The sequence below is a fragment of the Peromyscus californicus genome, unplaced genomic scaffold (genome assembly GCF_007827085.1).
Source record: "Peromyscus californicus insignis strain IS unplaced genomic scaffold, ASM782708v3 Scaffold_4__1_contigs__length_199733344, whole genome shotgun sequence".
In the NCBI taxonomy this organism is placed as follows: Eukaryota; Metazoa; Chordata; class Mammalia; order Rodentia; family Cricetidae; genus Peromyscus; species Peromyscus californicus.
This window is the reverse complement of record NW_026294562.1, coordinates 61,591,057-61,607,137: the sequence shown is the minus strand read 5'-3', so window position 1 is coordinate 61,607,137 and position 16,081 is coordinate 61,591,057. Positions and strand designations below refer to the sequence as shown.

At 54.5% G+C, this 16,081-nt stretch overlaps 1 protein-coding gene across 1 annotated transcript in view; it reads left to right on the top strand.

Moving 5' to 3' along the window:
* Muc5ac (mucin 5AC, oligomeric mucus/gel-forming) overlaps window positions 1-14,993 on the top strand; it is a 31,562-nt gene extending 16,569 nt beyond the window's left edge. The window contains exons 30-51 of the mRNA XM_052760117.1: window positions 95-280; window positions 1,025-3,007; window positions 3,818-4,180; window positions 5,282-6,940; window positions 7,162-7,361; window positions 7,687-7,861; window positions 8,211-8,461; window positions 8,561-8,744; window positions 9,007-9,205; window positions 9,717-9,895; window positions 10,254-10,344; window positions 10,472-10,572; window positions 10,713-10,744; window positions 11,242-11,404; window positions 11,764-11,868; window positions 12,099-12,136; window positions 12,700-12,825; window positions 12,905-13,003; window positions 13,466-13,585; window positions 13,782-13,839; window positions 13,949-14,057; window positions 14,430-14,993. Coding sequence (XP_052616077.1) covers window positions 95-280; window positions 1,025-3,007; window positions 3,818-4,180; window positions 5,282-6,940; window positions 7,162-7,361; window positions 7,687-7,861; window positions 8,211-8,461; window positions 8,561-8,744; window positions 9,007-9,205; window positions 9,717-9,895; window positions 10,254-10,344; window positions 10,472-10,572; window positions 10,713-10,744; window positions 11,242-11,404; window positions 11,764-11,868; window positions 12,099-12,136; window positions 12,700-12,825; window positions 12,905-13,003; window positions 13,466-13,585; window positions 13,782-13,839; window positions 13,949-14,057; window positions 14,430-14,712 — 6,704 coding nt within the window. The 3' untranslated portion in view covers window positions 14,713-14,993. The remainder of the gene's footprint in view (window positions 1-94; window positions 281-1,024; window positions 3,008-3,817; window positions 4,181-5,281; window positions 6,941-7,161; window positions 7,362-7,686; window positions 7,862-8,210; window positions 8,462-8,560; window positions 8,745-9,006; window positions 9,206-9,716; window positions 9,896-10,253; window positions 10,345-10,471; window positions 10,573-10,712; window positions 10,745-11,241; window positions 11,405-11,763; window positions 11,869-12,098; window positions 12,137-12,699; window positions 12,826-12,904; window positions 13,004-13,465; window positions 13,586-13,781; window positions 13,840-13,948; window positions 14,058-14,429) is intronic.
* Window positions 14,994-16,081: the final 1,088 nt, after the last annotated feature.

The following is a 16,081-nucleotide window of genomic DNA, read 5'->3' as shown; positions in this document are numbered from 1 at the left end:
GTGAGCATCTGCAGCCTCCTCTGATCTGGAGGCAGGGTGGGGGAAGCCATTGTCTTAGCACCCCCCTGACTGGCTAAACGTCTATTTCCCACAGCCTGTGTCTGTACCTACAACGGGCAACACTTCCATCCTGGGGAAATCATCTACCACACGACAGATGGCACGGGAGGCTGTATCTCTGCACACTGCAGGGCCAACGGCACCATCGAAAGGACCATTGAGGCTTGCAGCCCCACCACCCCCACACCCCCGACCACTTTCTCCTTCTCCACACCAGTTGGTAAGGCAGACGTGACTGGTGGCAGAAAACGTTAGGCTTAGTTGGGGTGTCTCTCTTCCTGCTGACTGGTACTGCTTCTCTTGCAGAATGTTAGGTAATGGCTAGCTCTGGGTATTGGTGTCAGGCCCTGAGGCTCAAGAAGGGGCCCAGGAGTTGGGCATCTGGACCATGGGTACCCTGTTTTTATGTCACAGCAGGAAGGGATCAATCTCCCTGACCCACTCTGGAAGGCCTGGTGTCCATGGTACCACTTTCTGTAGCTACTGGACCCGATCCCAAGGGAGTGTGTGCCTTAGCTTACAGGCTCTAACACAAGTGGCCCCAGGCCAGTACTTAGATGAACATGAGATTTTCCCAGAATTCATAGCTGCCTGCTTGCCTTACATTGCATGGATCACTAGATATCCCTGAGGTCTCACACTGTTGGGGGTTTGTCAGAGTCCCCCCACCCCAAGCTAGTTTTGAGAGGTATAAGTATATAGATTCTGCTCAGGGCATGGCCTTTAGAGGAGATTAATTTGTCTGTTTGTGGGCCCAATATACTCTACTTCTGTCCACCAAGAGGTAGGTTCTGAGAAGACAGGCTAGGTGATGTGGCTCTGATGTTCAGTTTTCAAAGTTAGTATGACCATGGTGGTGAGACCCAAGGCAGCCGATGTGTGAGGAGGGAGGATGTGACCAGGGACCCTGCTTTTATCTCAGTACCAAGGCCTTAATGTCCACTCCTGTTACCTTTGTCCACAGTCATGACCTCAATGCCACCCTCCAGCACACATCCCAGCCCTACCCTGAGTGTAGTATACACAGGGTCCCCAAGCAGGGCTGTGTTGACAACCAGCAGCATGTCGTCAGTGAAGACACCTGCCACTGCCTCGACCTTGACTGCATCTACTATGGCCTCCACCTCAACCACACCAGGTTGCCAGGAGTGCCACTGGTCTCCCTGGATGGATGTCAGCCATCCTGGACGTGGCATTGACAGTGGTGACTTTGAGACTCTGGAGAACCTCCGTGCCCATGGCTACCAGATCTGCCAAGCACCAAGGGCAGTGGAATGCCGTGCTGAGGAAACCCCTGAGGTGCCACTTCATGTGCTGGGGCAGCAAGTGGAGTGCAGTACAACTGTAGGGTTGACCTGTCACAACAGGGATCAGGTGTCAAGGCTCTGTGACAACTACCAGATCAGAATTCAGTGCTGTACCCCCATCAGCTGTCCAACCTCCAGTGGTCCTACGCAGACCACCCATTTGATAACCTCCAGGACAGCTGCAAGGGGGACCACAACCTCCTTAACCCCTGTCACCTCAACTGACCACACAGATAGCACGGTTATCTCAGGCCGCTCTACCCATGCTCCAGGTCCTTTCCCCTCTTCCTCACATCCTTCTTCATCAGCTTCAAGTCCAACTACCCCTGGCCCAGTTAGTTCGACCGCCATTAAAGTAAATCTGTCCACTACTGGCCCAATGCCACAGCCAACTTCAGCCACATCATCTGTGTCCATCCCAAGCTCAGGGTCCACCACAGCCTCTTTTGAGACTACCCATGAATGCACACAGGAGCTTTGCAGTTGGACTGATTGGATAGATGGCAGCTACCCTGGGCCTGACAGAAACAGTGGAGATTTTGACACTTTCAAAAACCTGAGATCCAAAGGCTACAAGTTCTGTGAGAAGCCACGAAATGTGGAGTGTAGGGCTCAGTTCTTTCCCAACACTCCACTGGAGGAGCTGGGGCAGAATGTAATCTGTAACCGAGAGGAAGGGTTGATCTGTTTGAACAAAAACCAGCTGCCACCCATTTGTTATAACTATGAGATCCGGATAGAATGCTGTAAAATAGTAGACGTGTGCTCCACGGCTTCAGCTACCACACATCCGGCCTCACATGAAGTAAGCACAAAAACAAAGACCAACTGGACCACAAGCTTGCATTCCTCTTCCACCAAGGACATCAGTACTCACTCAGCAACCGAACACACAGAGACCTGGGCCACAGACAGTCCACACACAATCACCCAACCTGGGACCACCCACTGCCAGCCACAGTGCAGCTGGACCAAGTGGTTTGACACTGACTTCCCGGTGCCTGGTCCACATGGAGGGGACCTGGAAACCTACAGCAACATCCTGAGGAGGGGAGAGAGGATCTGTCACCGGCCAGAGGAGATCACACAGCTGGAATGCAGGGCTGAGAACCACCCTGAGATGAGGGTGGAGGATCTGGGTCAGGTGGTGCAGTGTGACCCCACTGTGGGCCTTGTGTGCAGGAACCGGGACCAGAAGGACGTCTCTGGGATGTGCCTCAACTATGAGGTGCGAGTGCTGTGCTGCCGCACTCCTGAAGGCTGCCCTGGGACCACACTTGCCACTCTTTCCAGCACCTCAGGTGAGACTGTCACCAGCTCAGCTCCTGTCACCACTTCTGAGCATGCAGAAATCAGCACATCCACTCCCCGGACCAGGACAACCATTGTCCAGACAAGCAGCACCACCTCCACACCCCAAACCAGCACAACCTCTGTGCAGACAGCCAGCACAGTGCCCACCAGGGACACCAGAACCACTTCTGTGCAGACAGCCAGCACCACATCCATGCCTAAACCCAGACCAACCTCTGGGCAGCCAGTCAGCACCACCTCCAAAACCCAAACAAGCTCACCATCTAGAGGAAAATTGAGCACCACCCTCAAAACCCAGACCAGATCAACCTCTATAGAAAAATCCAGTACCACATCTGGGCAGACAGACAGCATGATGTCCACAAGGAACACCAGAACCACCTCTGTGCAGACAGCCAGCACCACATCCATGCTTGAATCCAAACCAACCTCTGGGCATCCATCCAGCACTACCTCCATGCCCCAAACTAGAACAACACCTATAGGAAAATCCATCACCACCTCTGGACATCCAACCAGCACCATGTCCACCAGGGACACCAGAACCACCTCTGTCCAGACAGCCAGCACCACATCCATGCCTAAACCCAGACCAACCTCTGGGCAGCCAGTCAGCACCACCTCCAAACCCCAAACCAGAACAACACCTATAGGAAAATCCATCACTACCTCTGGACATCCAGCCAGCACCATGTCCACCAGGGACACCAGAACCACCTCTGGGCAGACAGCCAGCACCACATCCATGCCTAAACCCAGACCAACCTCTGGGCAGCCAGTCAGCACCACCTCCAAACCCCAAACCAGAACAACACCCATAGGAAAATCCAGCACCACCTCTGGGCAGACAGCCAGCACCACATCCATGCCTAAACCCAGACCAACCTCTGGGCAGCCAGTCAGCACCACCTCCAAACCCCAAAGCAGAACAACACCTATAGGAAAATCCAGCACCACATCTGGGCAGACAGCCAGCACCATGTTCACCAGGAGCATCAGCACCACATCTGAGCAGACAGCCAGCACAACATTCATAGGAAAAACCAGTGCCATCTCTGTTCCTGGAACCAGAGCCACCTCTGCTCCTACCAGCACCACAGGCCCTGGGTCTCCTTCTGTAGTGACTTCTTTCCCAGGGACCACCCACTGCCAGCCACAGTGCAGCTGGACCAAGTGGTTTGACACTGACTTCCCGGTGCCTGGTCCACATGGAGGGGACCTGGAAACCTACAGCAACATCCTGAGGAGGGGAGAGAGGATCTGTCACCGGCCAGAGGAGATCACACAGCTGGAATGCAGGGCTGAGAACCACCCTGAGATGAGGGTGGAGGATCTGGGTCAGGTGGTGCAGTGTGACCCCACTGTGGGCCTTGTGTGCAGGAACCGGGACCAGAAGGACGTCTCTGGGATGTGCCTCAACTATGAGGTGCGAGTGCTGTGCTGCCGCACTCCTGAAGGCTGCCCTGGGACCACACTTGCCACTCTTTCCAGTACCTCAGGTGAGACTGTCACCAGCTCGGCTCCTGTCACCACTTCTGAGCATGCAGAAATCAGCACATCTACTCCCCGGACCAGGACAACCATTGTCCAGACAAGCAGCACCACCTTCACACCCCAAACCAGCACAACCTCTGTGCAGACAGCCAGCACAGTGCCCACCAGGGGCACCAGAACCACTTCCGTGCAGACAGCCAGCACCACATCCATGCCTAAACCCAGACCAACCTCTGGGCAGCCAGTCAGCACCACCTCCAAAACCCAAACAAGCTCACCATCTAGAGGAAAATTGAGCACCACCCTCAAAACCCAGACCAGATCAACCTCTACAGAAAAATCCAGTACCACATCTGGGCAGACAGCCAGCATGATGTCCACAAGGGACACCAGAACCACCTCTGTGCAGACAGCCAGCACCACATCCATGCTTGAATCCAAACCAACCTCTGGGCATCCATCCAGCACTACCTCCATGCCCCAAACTAGAACAACACCTATAGGAAAATCCATCACTACCTCTGGACATCCAGCCAGCACCATGTCCACCAGGGACACCAGAACCACCTCTGTGCAGACAGCCAGCACCACATCCATGCCTAAACCCAGACCAACCTCTGGGCAGCCATCCATCACCACCTCCAATTCCCAAACCAGAACAACACCTATAGGAAAATCCAGCACCACCTCTGGGCAGACAGCCAGCACCACATCCATGCCTAAACCCAGACCAACCTCTGGGCAGCCAATCAGTACCACCTCCAAACCCCAAACCAGAACAACACCCATAGGAAAATCCAGCACCACCTCTGGGCAGACAGCCAGCACCACATCCATGCCTAAACCCAGACCAACCTCTGGGCAGCCAGTCAGCACCACCTCCAAACCCCAAAGCAGAACAACACCTATAGGAAAATCCAGCACCACATCTGGGCAGACAGCCAGCACCATGTTCACCAGGAGCATCAGCACCACATCTGAGCAGACAGCCAGCACAACATTCATAGGAAAAACCAGTGCCATCTCTGTTCCTGGAACCAGAGCCACCTCTGCTCCTACCAGCACCACAGGCCCTGGGTCTCCTTCTGTAGTGACTTCTTTCCCAGGGACCACCCACTGCCAGCCACAGTGCAGCTGGACCAAGTGGTTTGACACTGACTTCCCGGTGCCTGGTCCACATGGAGGGGACCTGGAAACCTACAGCAACATCCTGAGGAGGGGAGAGAGGATCTGTCACCGGCCAGAGGAGATCACACAGCTGGAATGCAGGGCTGAGAACCACCCTGAGATGAGGGTGGAGGATCTGGGTCAGGTGGTGCAGTGTGACCCCACTGTGGGCCTTGTGTGCAGGAACCGGGACCAGAAGGACGTCTCTGGGATGTGCCTCAACTATGAGGTGCGAGTGCTGTGTTGCCGCACTCCTGAAGGCTGCCCTGGGACCACACTTGCCACTCTTTCCAGTACCTCAGGTGAGACTGTCACCAGCTCGGCTCCTGTCACCACTTCTGTGCATGAAGAAATCAGCACATCCACTCCCCGGACCAGGACAACCATTGTCCAGACAAGCAGCACCACCTTCACACCCCAAACCAGCACAACCTCTGTGCAGACAGCCAGCACCATGTCCACCAGGGACACCAGAACCACCTCTGTGCAGACAGCCAGCACCACATCCATGCCTAAACCCAGACCAACCTCTGGGCAGCCAGTCAGCACCACCTCCAAACCCCAAACCAGAACAACACCTATAGGAAAATCCAGCACCACATCTGGGCAGACAGCCAGCACCATGTTCACCAGGAGCACCAGCACCACATCTGGGCAGACAGCCAGCACCACCTACATACCCCAAACAAGCTCACCCTCTAGAGGAAAATTGAGCACCACCCTCAAAACCCAGACCAGCTCAACCTCTACAGAAAAATCCAGTACCACATCTGGGCAGACAGCCAGCACCATGTCCACCAGGGACACCAGAACCACCTCTGTGCAGACAGCCAGCACCACATCCATGCCTAAACCCAGACCAACCTCTGGGCAGCCAGTCAGCACCACCTCCAAACCCCAAACCAGAACAACACCTATAGGAAAATCCAGCACCACATCTGGGCAGACAGCCAGCACCATGTTCACCAGGAGCACCAGCACCACATCTTGGCAGACAGCCAGCATGACATTCATAGGAAAAACCAGTACCATCTCTGTTCCTGGAACCAGAGCCACCTCTGCTCCTACCAGCACCACAGGCCCTGGGTCTCCTTCTGTTGTGACTTCTTTCCCAGGGACCACCCACTGCCAGCCAGAGTGCAGCTGGACCAAGTGGTTTGACACTGACTTCCCGGTGCCTGGTCCACATGGAGGGGACCTGGAAACCTACAGCAACATCCTGAGGAGGGGAGAGAGGATCTGTCACCGGCCAGAGGAGATCACACAGCTGGAATGCAGGGCTGAGAACCACCCTGAGATGAGGGTGGAGGATCTGGGTCAGGTGGTGCAGTGTGACCCCACTGTGGGCCTTGTGTGCAGGAACCGGGACCAGAAGGACGTCTCTGGGATGTGCCTCAACTATGAGGTGCGAGTGCTGTGCTGCCGCACTCCTGAAGGCTGCCCCGGGACCTCTGCGACTTCCCCTGTGACATCATCCCACAAGCCCTCATTTCCAGTTGTGTCACCCTCATCTGTGTCCCCATCCTCATCGTCCAGCCCTAGAGTCCACTCTGCCACCCCTTGTTTCTGCAGCGTGGCAGGCCATTTGTATCCTATCGGTAAGTGAGACATCTTTATGCAGTTTCCCGAGGTACTCCTTACCTTTATTGTCTTCCGTTAACGTCTTAAGGTTTGGCAGATGGTGCCACAATGGCCTTTAGACATTTCTAGTCTTTTCCTTCTTTCATTGACTGGGAAGTCTTGAGGTTGGCAACCCACTATCTGGGGAGCAGTCTTCTCCAGGGCCTCCCCAACCTCTACATACCTCTTGATCTTGCAGGATCCATCATCTACAACCAGACAGATCTTGATGGCCACTGTTACTATGCCATGTGTAGCCAGGACTGCCAGGTGGTTAGAAGTGTTAGTCAGGACTGCCCCTCCACCACGCCGTCCCCTACACCAGCTCTATTCACATCTACATCTACCAGCACACCTGTCATTCATCGGGATCGGTGCAATGTGGTCCCGCCAAGAATGGTAAGTCTATCTGTTATCCTTCCTGGAGACTGATGGCCACTATGGAGACCTTGGTGTATTTGCAATTATACCTCAACTTAAGTCCTCATGAAGAACACCAGCCCCCAGTTGACACAGGGCGAGCTTTGGGCTGGGTCTTTTTATGGTTTTGTATGTTTGGTTCATCAGTGTTGCATTGATAGTTGGGTAGTTGGGTGTTGAGGCTGGAGGTTAAAATTCCCCCTCAGTGAGGGGGAAGGTGGCAGAGGTGATGGTATACCCCTGAGAACTGAAGGGTGATCCCATGGCCCAGGACTCAGACCCACAGCCGGCTTTGTTTCTACAGAAAGGGGACATCTGGCACATGCCTAATTGCTCCCAAGCCACCTGTGAGGGCAACAATGTCGTCTCCCTGAGCCCACGCCAGTGCCCAGAAGTGAAAGCACCATCTTGTGCCAACGGCTACCCACCTCTGAAGGTGGATGACCAGGATGGTTGCTGCCAGCACTACCAGTGCCAGTGTGAGTGGGGATAGTGTTCAACAAAGGGAGGCATGACAGAGGAGGAGAGAATGAGGTGGACACCAGGAAAGATTTCCCATTATCAGGTCAGGGATGGGGATGTCAAGTGGAGATAACTGAGTCCCAGAGCCATAGAGCCCAGTGGGAGAAAAGGAGGGTCCTCTGTGTCTCAGAATCCCAGCAGCTTATGAAGGACCTGTCAGTCAAAGTCTAAAGGGACTATCCATATGTGTCACAAGGGTACAACAGCCTCAAGAGTTCCTGATTTGGAGGCAGTGTGGGGGGGGGGTTGGACCAGCTGGATGAAAGCCAGTTTATAAGGTAAGCTACCTCCCCCCCCCCCCCGCAGGTGTTTGCAGCGGCTGGGGTGATCCCCACTACATCACGTTTGATGGCACCTACTACACTTTTCTGGATAACTGCACATATGTGCTGGTGCAGCAGATCGTGCCTGTGTTTGGACACTTCCGTGTGCTCATTGACAACTACTTCTGTGACCCCGGAGACAGTGTTTCCTGCCCGCAGTCCATCATCGTGGAGTACCACCAGGACCGCGTGGTGCTGACCCGCAGGCCGGTTGATGGGATCATGACTAACCAGGTGGACATGCCCTCCTGGGTGTGTATGGAGGGGGTTGTGGCAGGCTTGGTCTAGGTTGAGGACCCTAACTCTAAACTTCCTTCTACTGTCTGTATCCAGATCATCTTCAACAACAAGGTAGTCAATCCTGGCTTCCAGCAGAATGGCATTATCGTCTCCCGTGTGGGTATCAAGATGTATGTGGCCATCCAGGAGATTGGTGTCCAGGTCATGTTCTCAGGCCTCATCTTCTCTGTTGAGGTGCCCTTCAACATGTTCTCCAACAACACAGAGGGCCAATGTGGTAAGCTCACTCTGGATATTGTTTGGGTATTAGGAGCAGCCTCTCCATGGACCTGGAGGGCTTTCTGAATGTGCACACATGTGGTTCACATCTACTTACTCCACGGTGACTTCCCTGTACACTGGGAACCAAGCTGGCTTCTGGGAGAGTCAGGCACACAGGAGAGGATATGAGACAAGGTGCCAATTCTGACCCTCAGCAAGAGAACACCAGGCACAGCTCTGCTGCCCCGCGGTCTGGCTGACCCTTGTCTCACCCGCAGGCACTTGTACCAATGACAAGAAGGATGAGTGCCGCCTGCCTGGAGGGGCACTAACCTCTTGTTCTAAGATGGCCCCCCACTGGAAGGTCCCCAACCAGCCTTCCTGCCAAGGGCCTCCTCCAACATCAACTTCAGTGGTACCCAGTCCTTCGCCGACTCCATGCCCACCATCACCAATCTGTGAGCTCCTCCTGAGCAAGTAAGATTCCAGAAAGTGGGGGTAACCTTGCTGGTTCCATCTGCCAAAAGCTACCCAGTCCTCAAAAGGCTCCTAGAAAAGTGAGGTCAGCCTTGTTCTAGGGTCTGGGCACTGTCTCTAGGGATCTTGTCAGATAGTCGTCGCTGCTGGAATGCTACTGCACACCTGGCAGTGGTAGGTTGGCTCATCTCTGGAGTGCTCTATCAGTTCCTCTCACTGATACAAGCTCAGTCACTGCCTGCACCTGGGCAGCATGCAGGGTTCCAGAATAAGGGAGGCTGAGGGGAGAGACATTTGCAGGAAGCGGTGCTCTGGCTGATACCTTTCCTGGCATGCACACAGAAGTGGGATGTCCCTTGGCTTAGAAGACAGACTCACAGGGGCTGAGTCATTCATTGTCCAGAACCTCACCTCCAAGGAGAGGTCACAGATCTGGAAGCCCCCTCTGTGAGTGGTAACCCGAGTATAACGGATGCACACACCACCTGTGCCTGTCTTTGCCCACCCACAGTCTCTTCCAGTCCTGCCATGACATCATCCCTCCACTGGCGTTCTACGAAGGCTGCTTATTCGACTCCTGCCATGGGTTGACCTTGGAGGTGGTGTGCTCAGCCCTAGAGCTCTACGCATCACTCTGTGCAGCCCAAGGCCGGTGCATCCCCTGGAGAAGCCAGACCAACAATACCTGTTGTGAGTGCCCAGCCAGGCCGCCTTCCTGTCCTCTGTTGTGAGAATTTAGATAGCCTGGGAGAGGAGGAGGACATGAAGCCTCATAGCCAGTCTTCCCTGAAGGGAAAAGCCCCAGACTTTGGGTTTGTTTTCAGGAAAGGGGGATTATCCAAATGGAAGTATCTGTGGATTTAGGGCCTGGGGTGCCAGCTGTCTTGGACAAGCTATAGAGCGAAGGACCTGGGGGAGTGGGGCAGGTTGTAGAAAGCTATTGAAGGCTTCTGAGTGGGTGTCAGCACTCAGCAGTGGCTGGAGCTTGGAGGATTCCAGAAGTGGGGTCTTGAAATGGCTTCTCAGGGGTGGCTCTCTCTCCATGCAGCATTCACCTGCCCTGATAACAAAGTATACCAGCCATGTGGCCCAACCAACCCTCAATACTGCTATAGGAATGATGACACCAGCACCAGCTTGTAAGTGCCAGCCCTCTGTTCACAGGGCTGATAAACCCTGGGGATCTACTTCTGGCACTTGGCTTTCCTAGGCTGGGTTCTTTCTTACTTGGGGGTGAAGGACCCACCAATTCTCTGTTTCTTGCAGGACCCTTCAAGAAGCTGGCCCCTTCACAGAGGGCTGCTTCTGCCCAGATAACATGACACCTTTCAGTACTAATGATTCAATCTGCATGCCTTCCTGCCAATGTATGTCCCCACGGCATGTAATGGGGGGGTTGGAGGGTCAGGATGTGGCTTGACCCCAGATCCCACTATGGTGCCCAACATGGGTCCTGTTCCTGCCCCATCCCTTTGGCCGCCCAAAATGACAGAACCTCTCTCTACAGGGTGCCTGGGGCCTCATGGAGAACCTGTGGAGGTAGGGACAAATGGTGGTGGTTCTTGGGGGGCCAGAGCCTGAGGCGGGAGGTTCTGGAAACAAAGGCCGTCAGGGCTGTCGTGGGCCTTTCTTAGTGTGCCAAAGGCCAGATGAAGGCAGGGAGAGTGCCAGTGTCCCAACAGGATCCAGAAAGGCCTTCTTCTCTGCCCTGCCTGTGTTTTGGAGCTGCTGGGTGTCTCATGAGGACTGTTCAGTCCTGTTCTTCCCTGGGACTCCTTCTTTCCTGAAGAAGGATGATGAGGTGTGATGAGGTGGAGGGGAAGGGCTGTTCATCAAACAAAGCCCTTCTCTCCCCTCTGCTCCTGGCCTCTGTGCCTGGACTTCAGTGCCTCAGGCCTTGCACTCCTAAAGCCCTCTCCCCCAGACTTGCGGCACAGACCCTCAGCACATGTGAGACCTGAATATGAGGCTTGGCTGCAGCTGCCCTTGGCCTGAGCAGCTCACTCACAGGCCAGGTCCGTGTCGTTCTCCCGTAGCCGGGCCACACCCTCAGCATCGGCTGCGAGGACTGCACCTGCAGGAAGGCCACACTGACCTGCCAAAGGAAGCCCTGTCCCCAGACCACCTGTCCAGAGCCTGGCTTTGTGCCGGTGCCTGAAGCCCTGGAGGCTGGCCAGTGTTGTCCCCAGTTCAGCTGTGGTGAGCCTTTGCTACTGTCCCCATACCCGTAGGTAGGACTATCTCCTGAGGAGCCATAGGTACACTGGGTCAACAGCCAGCTCTGCGGACATGGTCCCAGGAGGAAGGGAGTAGAAACCATCCCTTCCCAGGCTTTGTACATTGCTTGAGTACAGGGAGCCTGTTGGGTCCTGATCTGGTAATGTCCTAGCAGGTGCTCTTTAGGTGTGTGTGGTGGATACTCCTCTGTCCAGCCTGACCAGAACCTGCTCCTGGGGTCCTGGGAACTGTCATGATATCCTGTGGTGGGGTAGGCCCTTGGAACAGAAAAGAAGCAGGTACAGGGCAAGCCCAGCCCCTGACAGCTTTCTCTATCACAGTCTGCAACTCCAGCCACTGCCCTCCTCCTCTGCACTGCCCGGAGAATTCTAGCCTGATGGTCACATACGAGGAGGGAACTTGCTGCCCAAGCCAAACCTGCAGCAGTGAGTGTCCCCGACCCTTGCACCAAGTCACACTGGGGCCTGTAATTTCCCAGGGGACCAGCCAGATGAAGCCACTGATGGTTGGAGATGGGTTGTTGTTGCTTGGCGTGGAGTCCTTGGTGGGAAGGAAGCCCAAGGTGCTCCAGTAACTAGCAGCAGAACGTGTTGATGTAGGAGTCAGGCTGGGCCCTTGCAAGGCCCAGGCTACAGCCAGTGTGTCTCTTGGACAGGTCGGAAGGGCTGTGAAGTCAACGGGACTCTCTATCAGGTAGGAACCACTGGTGCTCAGGTCTGACAGCCCACAGCGGTTGAGCTTCCCATTTGGGGTGCTCCATGAGCCCCGTGGGGCTCAGGTGGTGATCTGAGAAGCTGAGGAGTTCTTAAGCCACTGTAGACCCTGGCACAGAGCTCCTGCATAGACCAACGACACAAACCTCTGTGGATGTAGCTCAGAGTGGTGCAGTTGAGGTTGGCCCCAGTATCCTTGAAGCTGCCAGTACCTGGTATCCGGGCCCATCAGGATTCTAGCAGCTCTTGGTCCCCTGAAATCACACTGGGTATGCCAGCACCTCACTTCCCCCAGCTCTACTTCCCCCACACCAATTCTCCAAGTATGTAGTATCTTGGGTCCCCTGACATAGAGACACAGTTACAAGCTCCGCCCTCGGACAGCACCTGAGTTATGATCTCTTCACCATGAGGTAACGTTAAGGGTCATTTCCTAGAGAATGGGTCAGCTTGGTGGGCAGCTGGGGCAACTGGCCAGTCAGAGTATAGGGCAGGTCTCTTCCCAGCTTGAGCCCACTAATGCCCAGCCCTGACTCTTTCCAGCCTGGTGCTGTGATCTCCTCCAGCCTTTGTGAAACATGCTTGTGTGAGGCGCCCAGCAATTTCCATTCAGATGTCTTTGTGGTCAACTGTGAGACTAAGCTCTGCAGCAACATCCAATGTCCTCAGGTGAGTCCTGGCCCCAGCCCTGCTCTCGTCACCCTGTGCCAATGGCCTGAACTAAAGCAGCATACCACTCTTCCCGCAGGGCTTTGAGTACCACGTCAAGCCAGGGCAGTGCTGTGGCCAGTGTATACAGAAGGGCTGCCTCGTTAAAAACAGCAACAGCTCCACCTACTTCTACCTCGTGAGTACCTGGGACTGTGCTAAGTGACCTCAGAAAGGGGAATAAATGGTAAGAACAGCAGACCACAGGCTCTGCAAAGGTCCCACACAGGCTGGGACAAAGCCACCACACGCTCCAAGGAACTACTAAAAGTCCCAGGCCCAGGTACAGAGAGCATGAAACAGACAGCATTTGAACCGAGCCACTGCCCTCCTTCTCTGCACTGGCCGGTATGTCTCTTGGACAGGTTGGAAGGGCTGGGGCACTGGACCCTGAGTGGCCTAAATCCTGGAGGCTCAGAGACGATCAGGCAGGGTCTTGGGGTCTCCAGGCTGAATAGACAGGGTCCTGAGCCTTGGGGGCACTTGGGAAGCTGTCTCTGGCAGACATAGGCCTGGCCTATGCCAGTGTCTCCCTAGAAGACAATAGGCTGGGGGCAGTCAGAGGATGAGCACTCACTGTGCAGGCTGGGCCTCTTTTCAGCCTGGTGAGTCCTGGCCCGAACCTGAAGACCCCTGTGTGACTCATAAGTGTGAGAAGCTCCAAGATGTATTCACTATTGTGACGATGAAGAAGGAGTGCCCCAAGATCAACTGTCCACCAGTAAGTTTGGGCTTTCCCACTCCAGCCAAGGAGGCAGCTCACCTGGAGATGAGGGGGAGGCCAGCATGGCCATCAGGCTTGTCCCCTCCGTGGAGGGTCATCCCCACTACTCTTTACATCTGGCCCCATGAGCCATTCCTCCATTTCCGGACGCCTCGTTGCCCCTGGCATTCACAATGGTCCATTGTTGGCACAGGGCCACGCTCAGCTGAGAGAAGACGGTTGCTGCTATGACTGTCTCCTACCCCAGCAGAGTAAGTCGGGGAGGGGGGGTCTGACAAGGAAGGGGTTGATCCCAGCCTGGAGCACCCAGGAAATGACTGAGCAGACACTGACCCTCTGCCTCACTTCCTGTCCTCCCAGAATGCACGGTACACCAAAGACAGCAGATCATCCGTCAGCAAAACTGCAGCTCTGAGGGGCCAGTGAGCCTCTCCTACTGCCAGGGCAACTGCGGGGACAGCACCTCCATGTACGAACCCCGAGCCCCGGGGAGCCTCAGGGGACAGTGTTCAGAGATGCAATTGGCGGTGGGGGTGGGGTGGGGGGTGGGGTGCACTCAGGTCCAGAAGCCTGGCAGAGAGGGCCAGAACCAGGAGGGGGAGAAAGAGGCAGCAGTGACCTGCTGTGCTTCTGGATGCAGACTCAGGACGCCTGGTGGCCAAGGGCAGCTGTGGCTGAAACGTTTGCCCCAGGGCCATTGGCAAGTGAGAAGAGGGGTAGGGTTTTGTACCCAGGGTGACAAAGACCTCGGGAGCTTGGCGCTGTGCCCACTGGACACGGAGCCTGTGGCAGGTGCAGGCAGCTCCCGGCAGGGCCGGGCGCTGAGCAGATCTACCCGCAGGTACTCCCTGGAGGCCAACACAGTGGAGCACAAGTGTGAGTGCTGCCAGGAACTGCAAACCTCGCAGAGGAGTGTGACGCTGCGCTGCGACGATGGCTCCAGCCGCACCTTCAGCTACACCCAGGTTGAGAAGTGTGGCTGCCTGGGCCAGCGGTGCCATGCTCTCGGTGACACAAGCCACCCAGAGTCCGCAGAATCAGAGTTCAAGTCCAAGGGAAGTAAGGAACACGGCCAGCAGTCGGCATTCAGGGCCAGCGAGGAGGTGCTTGGGCCTTCCCAGTAAACTGAGCAGCACTGCTGTCCCAACACACCACCCAAAAGTCCTCCTGAGGCCAGCAGGACATGTGCTGCTTGTTCAAGTGGCTTGAATTCCAGACCTTCTACCTACTCACCACTTTCTCTTCAAGAGGGACATCAACCTCAGCTGTCCTTGGAGGTGGGAGAGGTCCCATCCACAGATTAGGAGCATGAGGACCACTGGACTCCTTTGGAAAGAACTTCAGTATCATCAAAGGATCCCATGAATGAGTCACCTGAATGCAGTATCATCTGCTTGGCTTCACTCCCACCTCAGCCCTGCACCTGTGCCCCCTTTCAGAAAATGGCCAATTTGTTTTATAAATACACTCAGAGCATTTGTGGATTCTCTCTCTCTCTCTCTCTCTCTCTCTCTCTCTCTCTGTGTGTGTGTGTGTGTGTGTGTGTGTGTGTGTGTGTGTGCTATTTTTATATTTTTGGTTGTGAGCCTAGTCTTTAACGGCTGAGCTATCCCTCCAGCCCATATTTTTAAAACATGTCCATAGATATAGGAACTGAACAAAGACAGGCCTGGACTTCAGGGGGCTTATACTTCAGGCTGTTCACTAGGGGCTTGGCAGCCCGGTGAGGGCCACTGGGGAGTTCTCTGCCTCTATTTGCTGGGAGGATATGTCCTAAAGGTGACAATTAGTACACAGAGGCTAACTAGGGCCTGGGTGATGCTCAGAGTCAGAAGCATCCTGGGAGAGGATGATGAGGAAGAGAATGAATGAGTGAGTGAATTAGTGAATGAGTGAGTGAATTAGTGAATGACTGAGTGAGTGGGAGAATGAATGAGTAAATAAGGAAGTGAGTGATTGAGTAAATGAATTAGTGAGTGAATGTGTGAATGGATGAATGAGTGAGTGAATGAACTAGTGACTGAGGAGATTAGTGAATGAGTGGATAAGTGAGTGACTGATAGAATTAGTGAGTGAGTACATGAATAATGAAGTGCTTGAATGATGGAGGGAGTGAATGAGTGTACAAGTGATTGAGTGGCTAGGTAAGTGAACTAGGGAGTAAGTGGATGAATGATTGAATAAATGAGTGAATGAATTAATGTACAAGTGAGCAAATGAATGGACAGATGAATGAGGGAGTGAGCCAATGAATGAATCAATGGATTAATGTGTGTTAATCAATGGATTAATCAATGGATTAGTATGTGAGCGGATGAAGACACGGATGGTCAAGTGGTTGAATGAATAAGTGCATGAATGTATGAATGATTGAAAGGGACCTGGTGGTGACCAGGCTGAGCCAAGCAAGTCTGGATAGCCCACTGTCCAGAGAGAGAGGCCTGAAGTGGGGCTGAGTAGCCCATGGGCAGTCCAGGATCATGCACATACCAC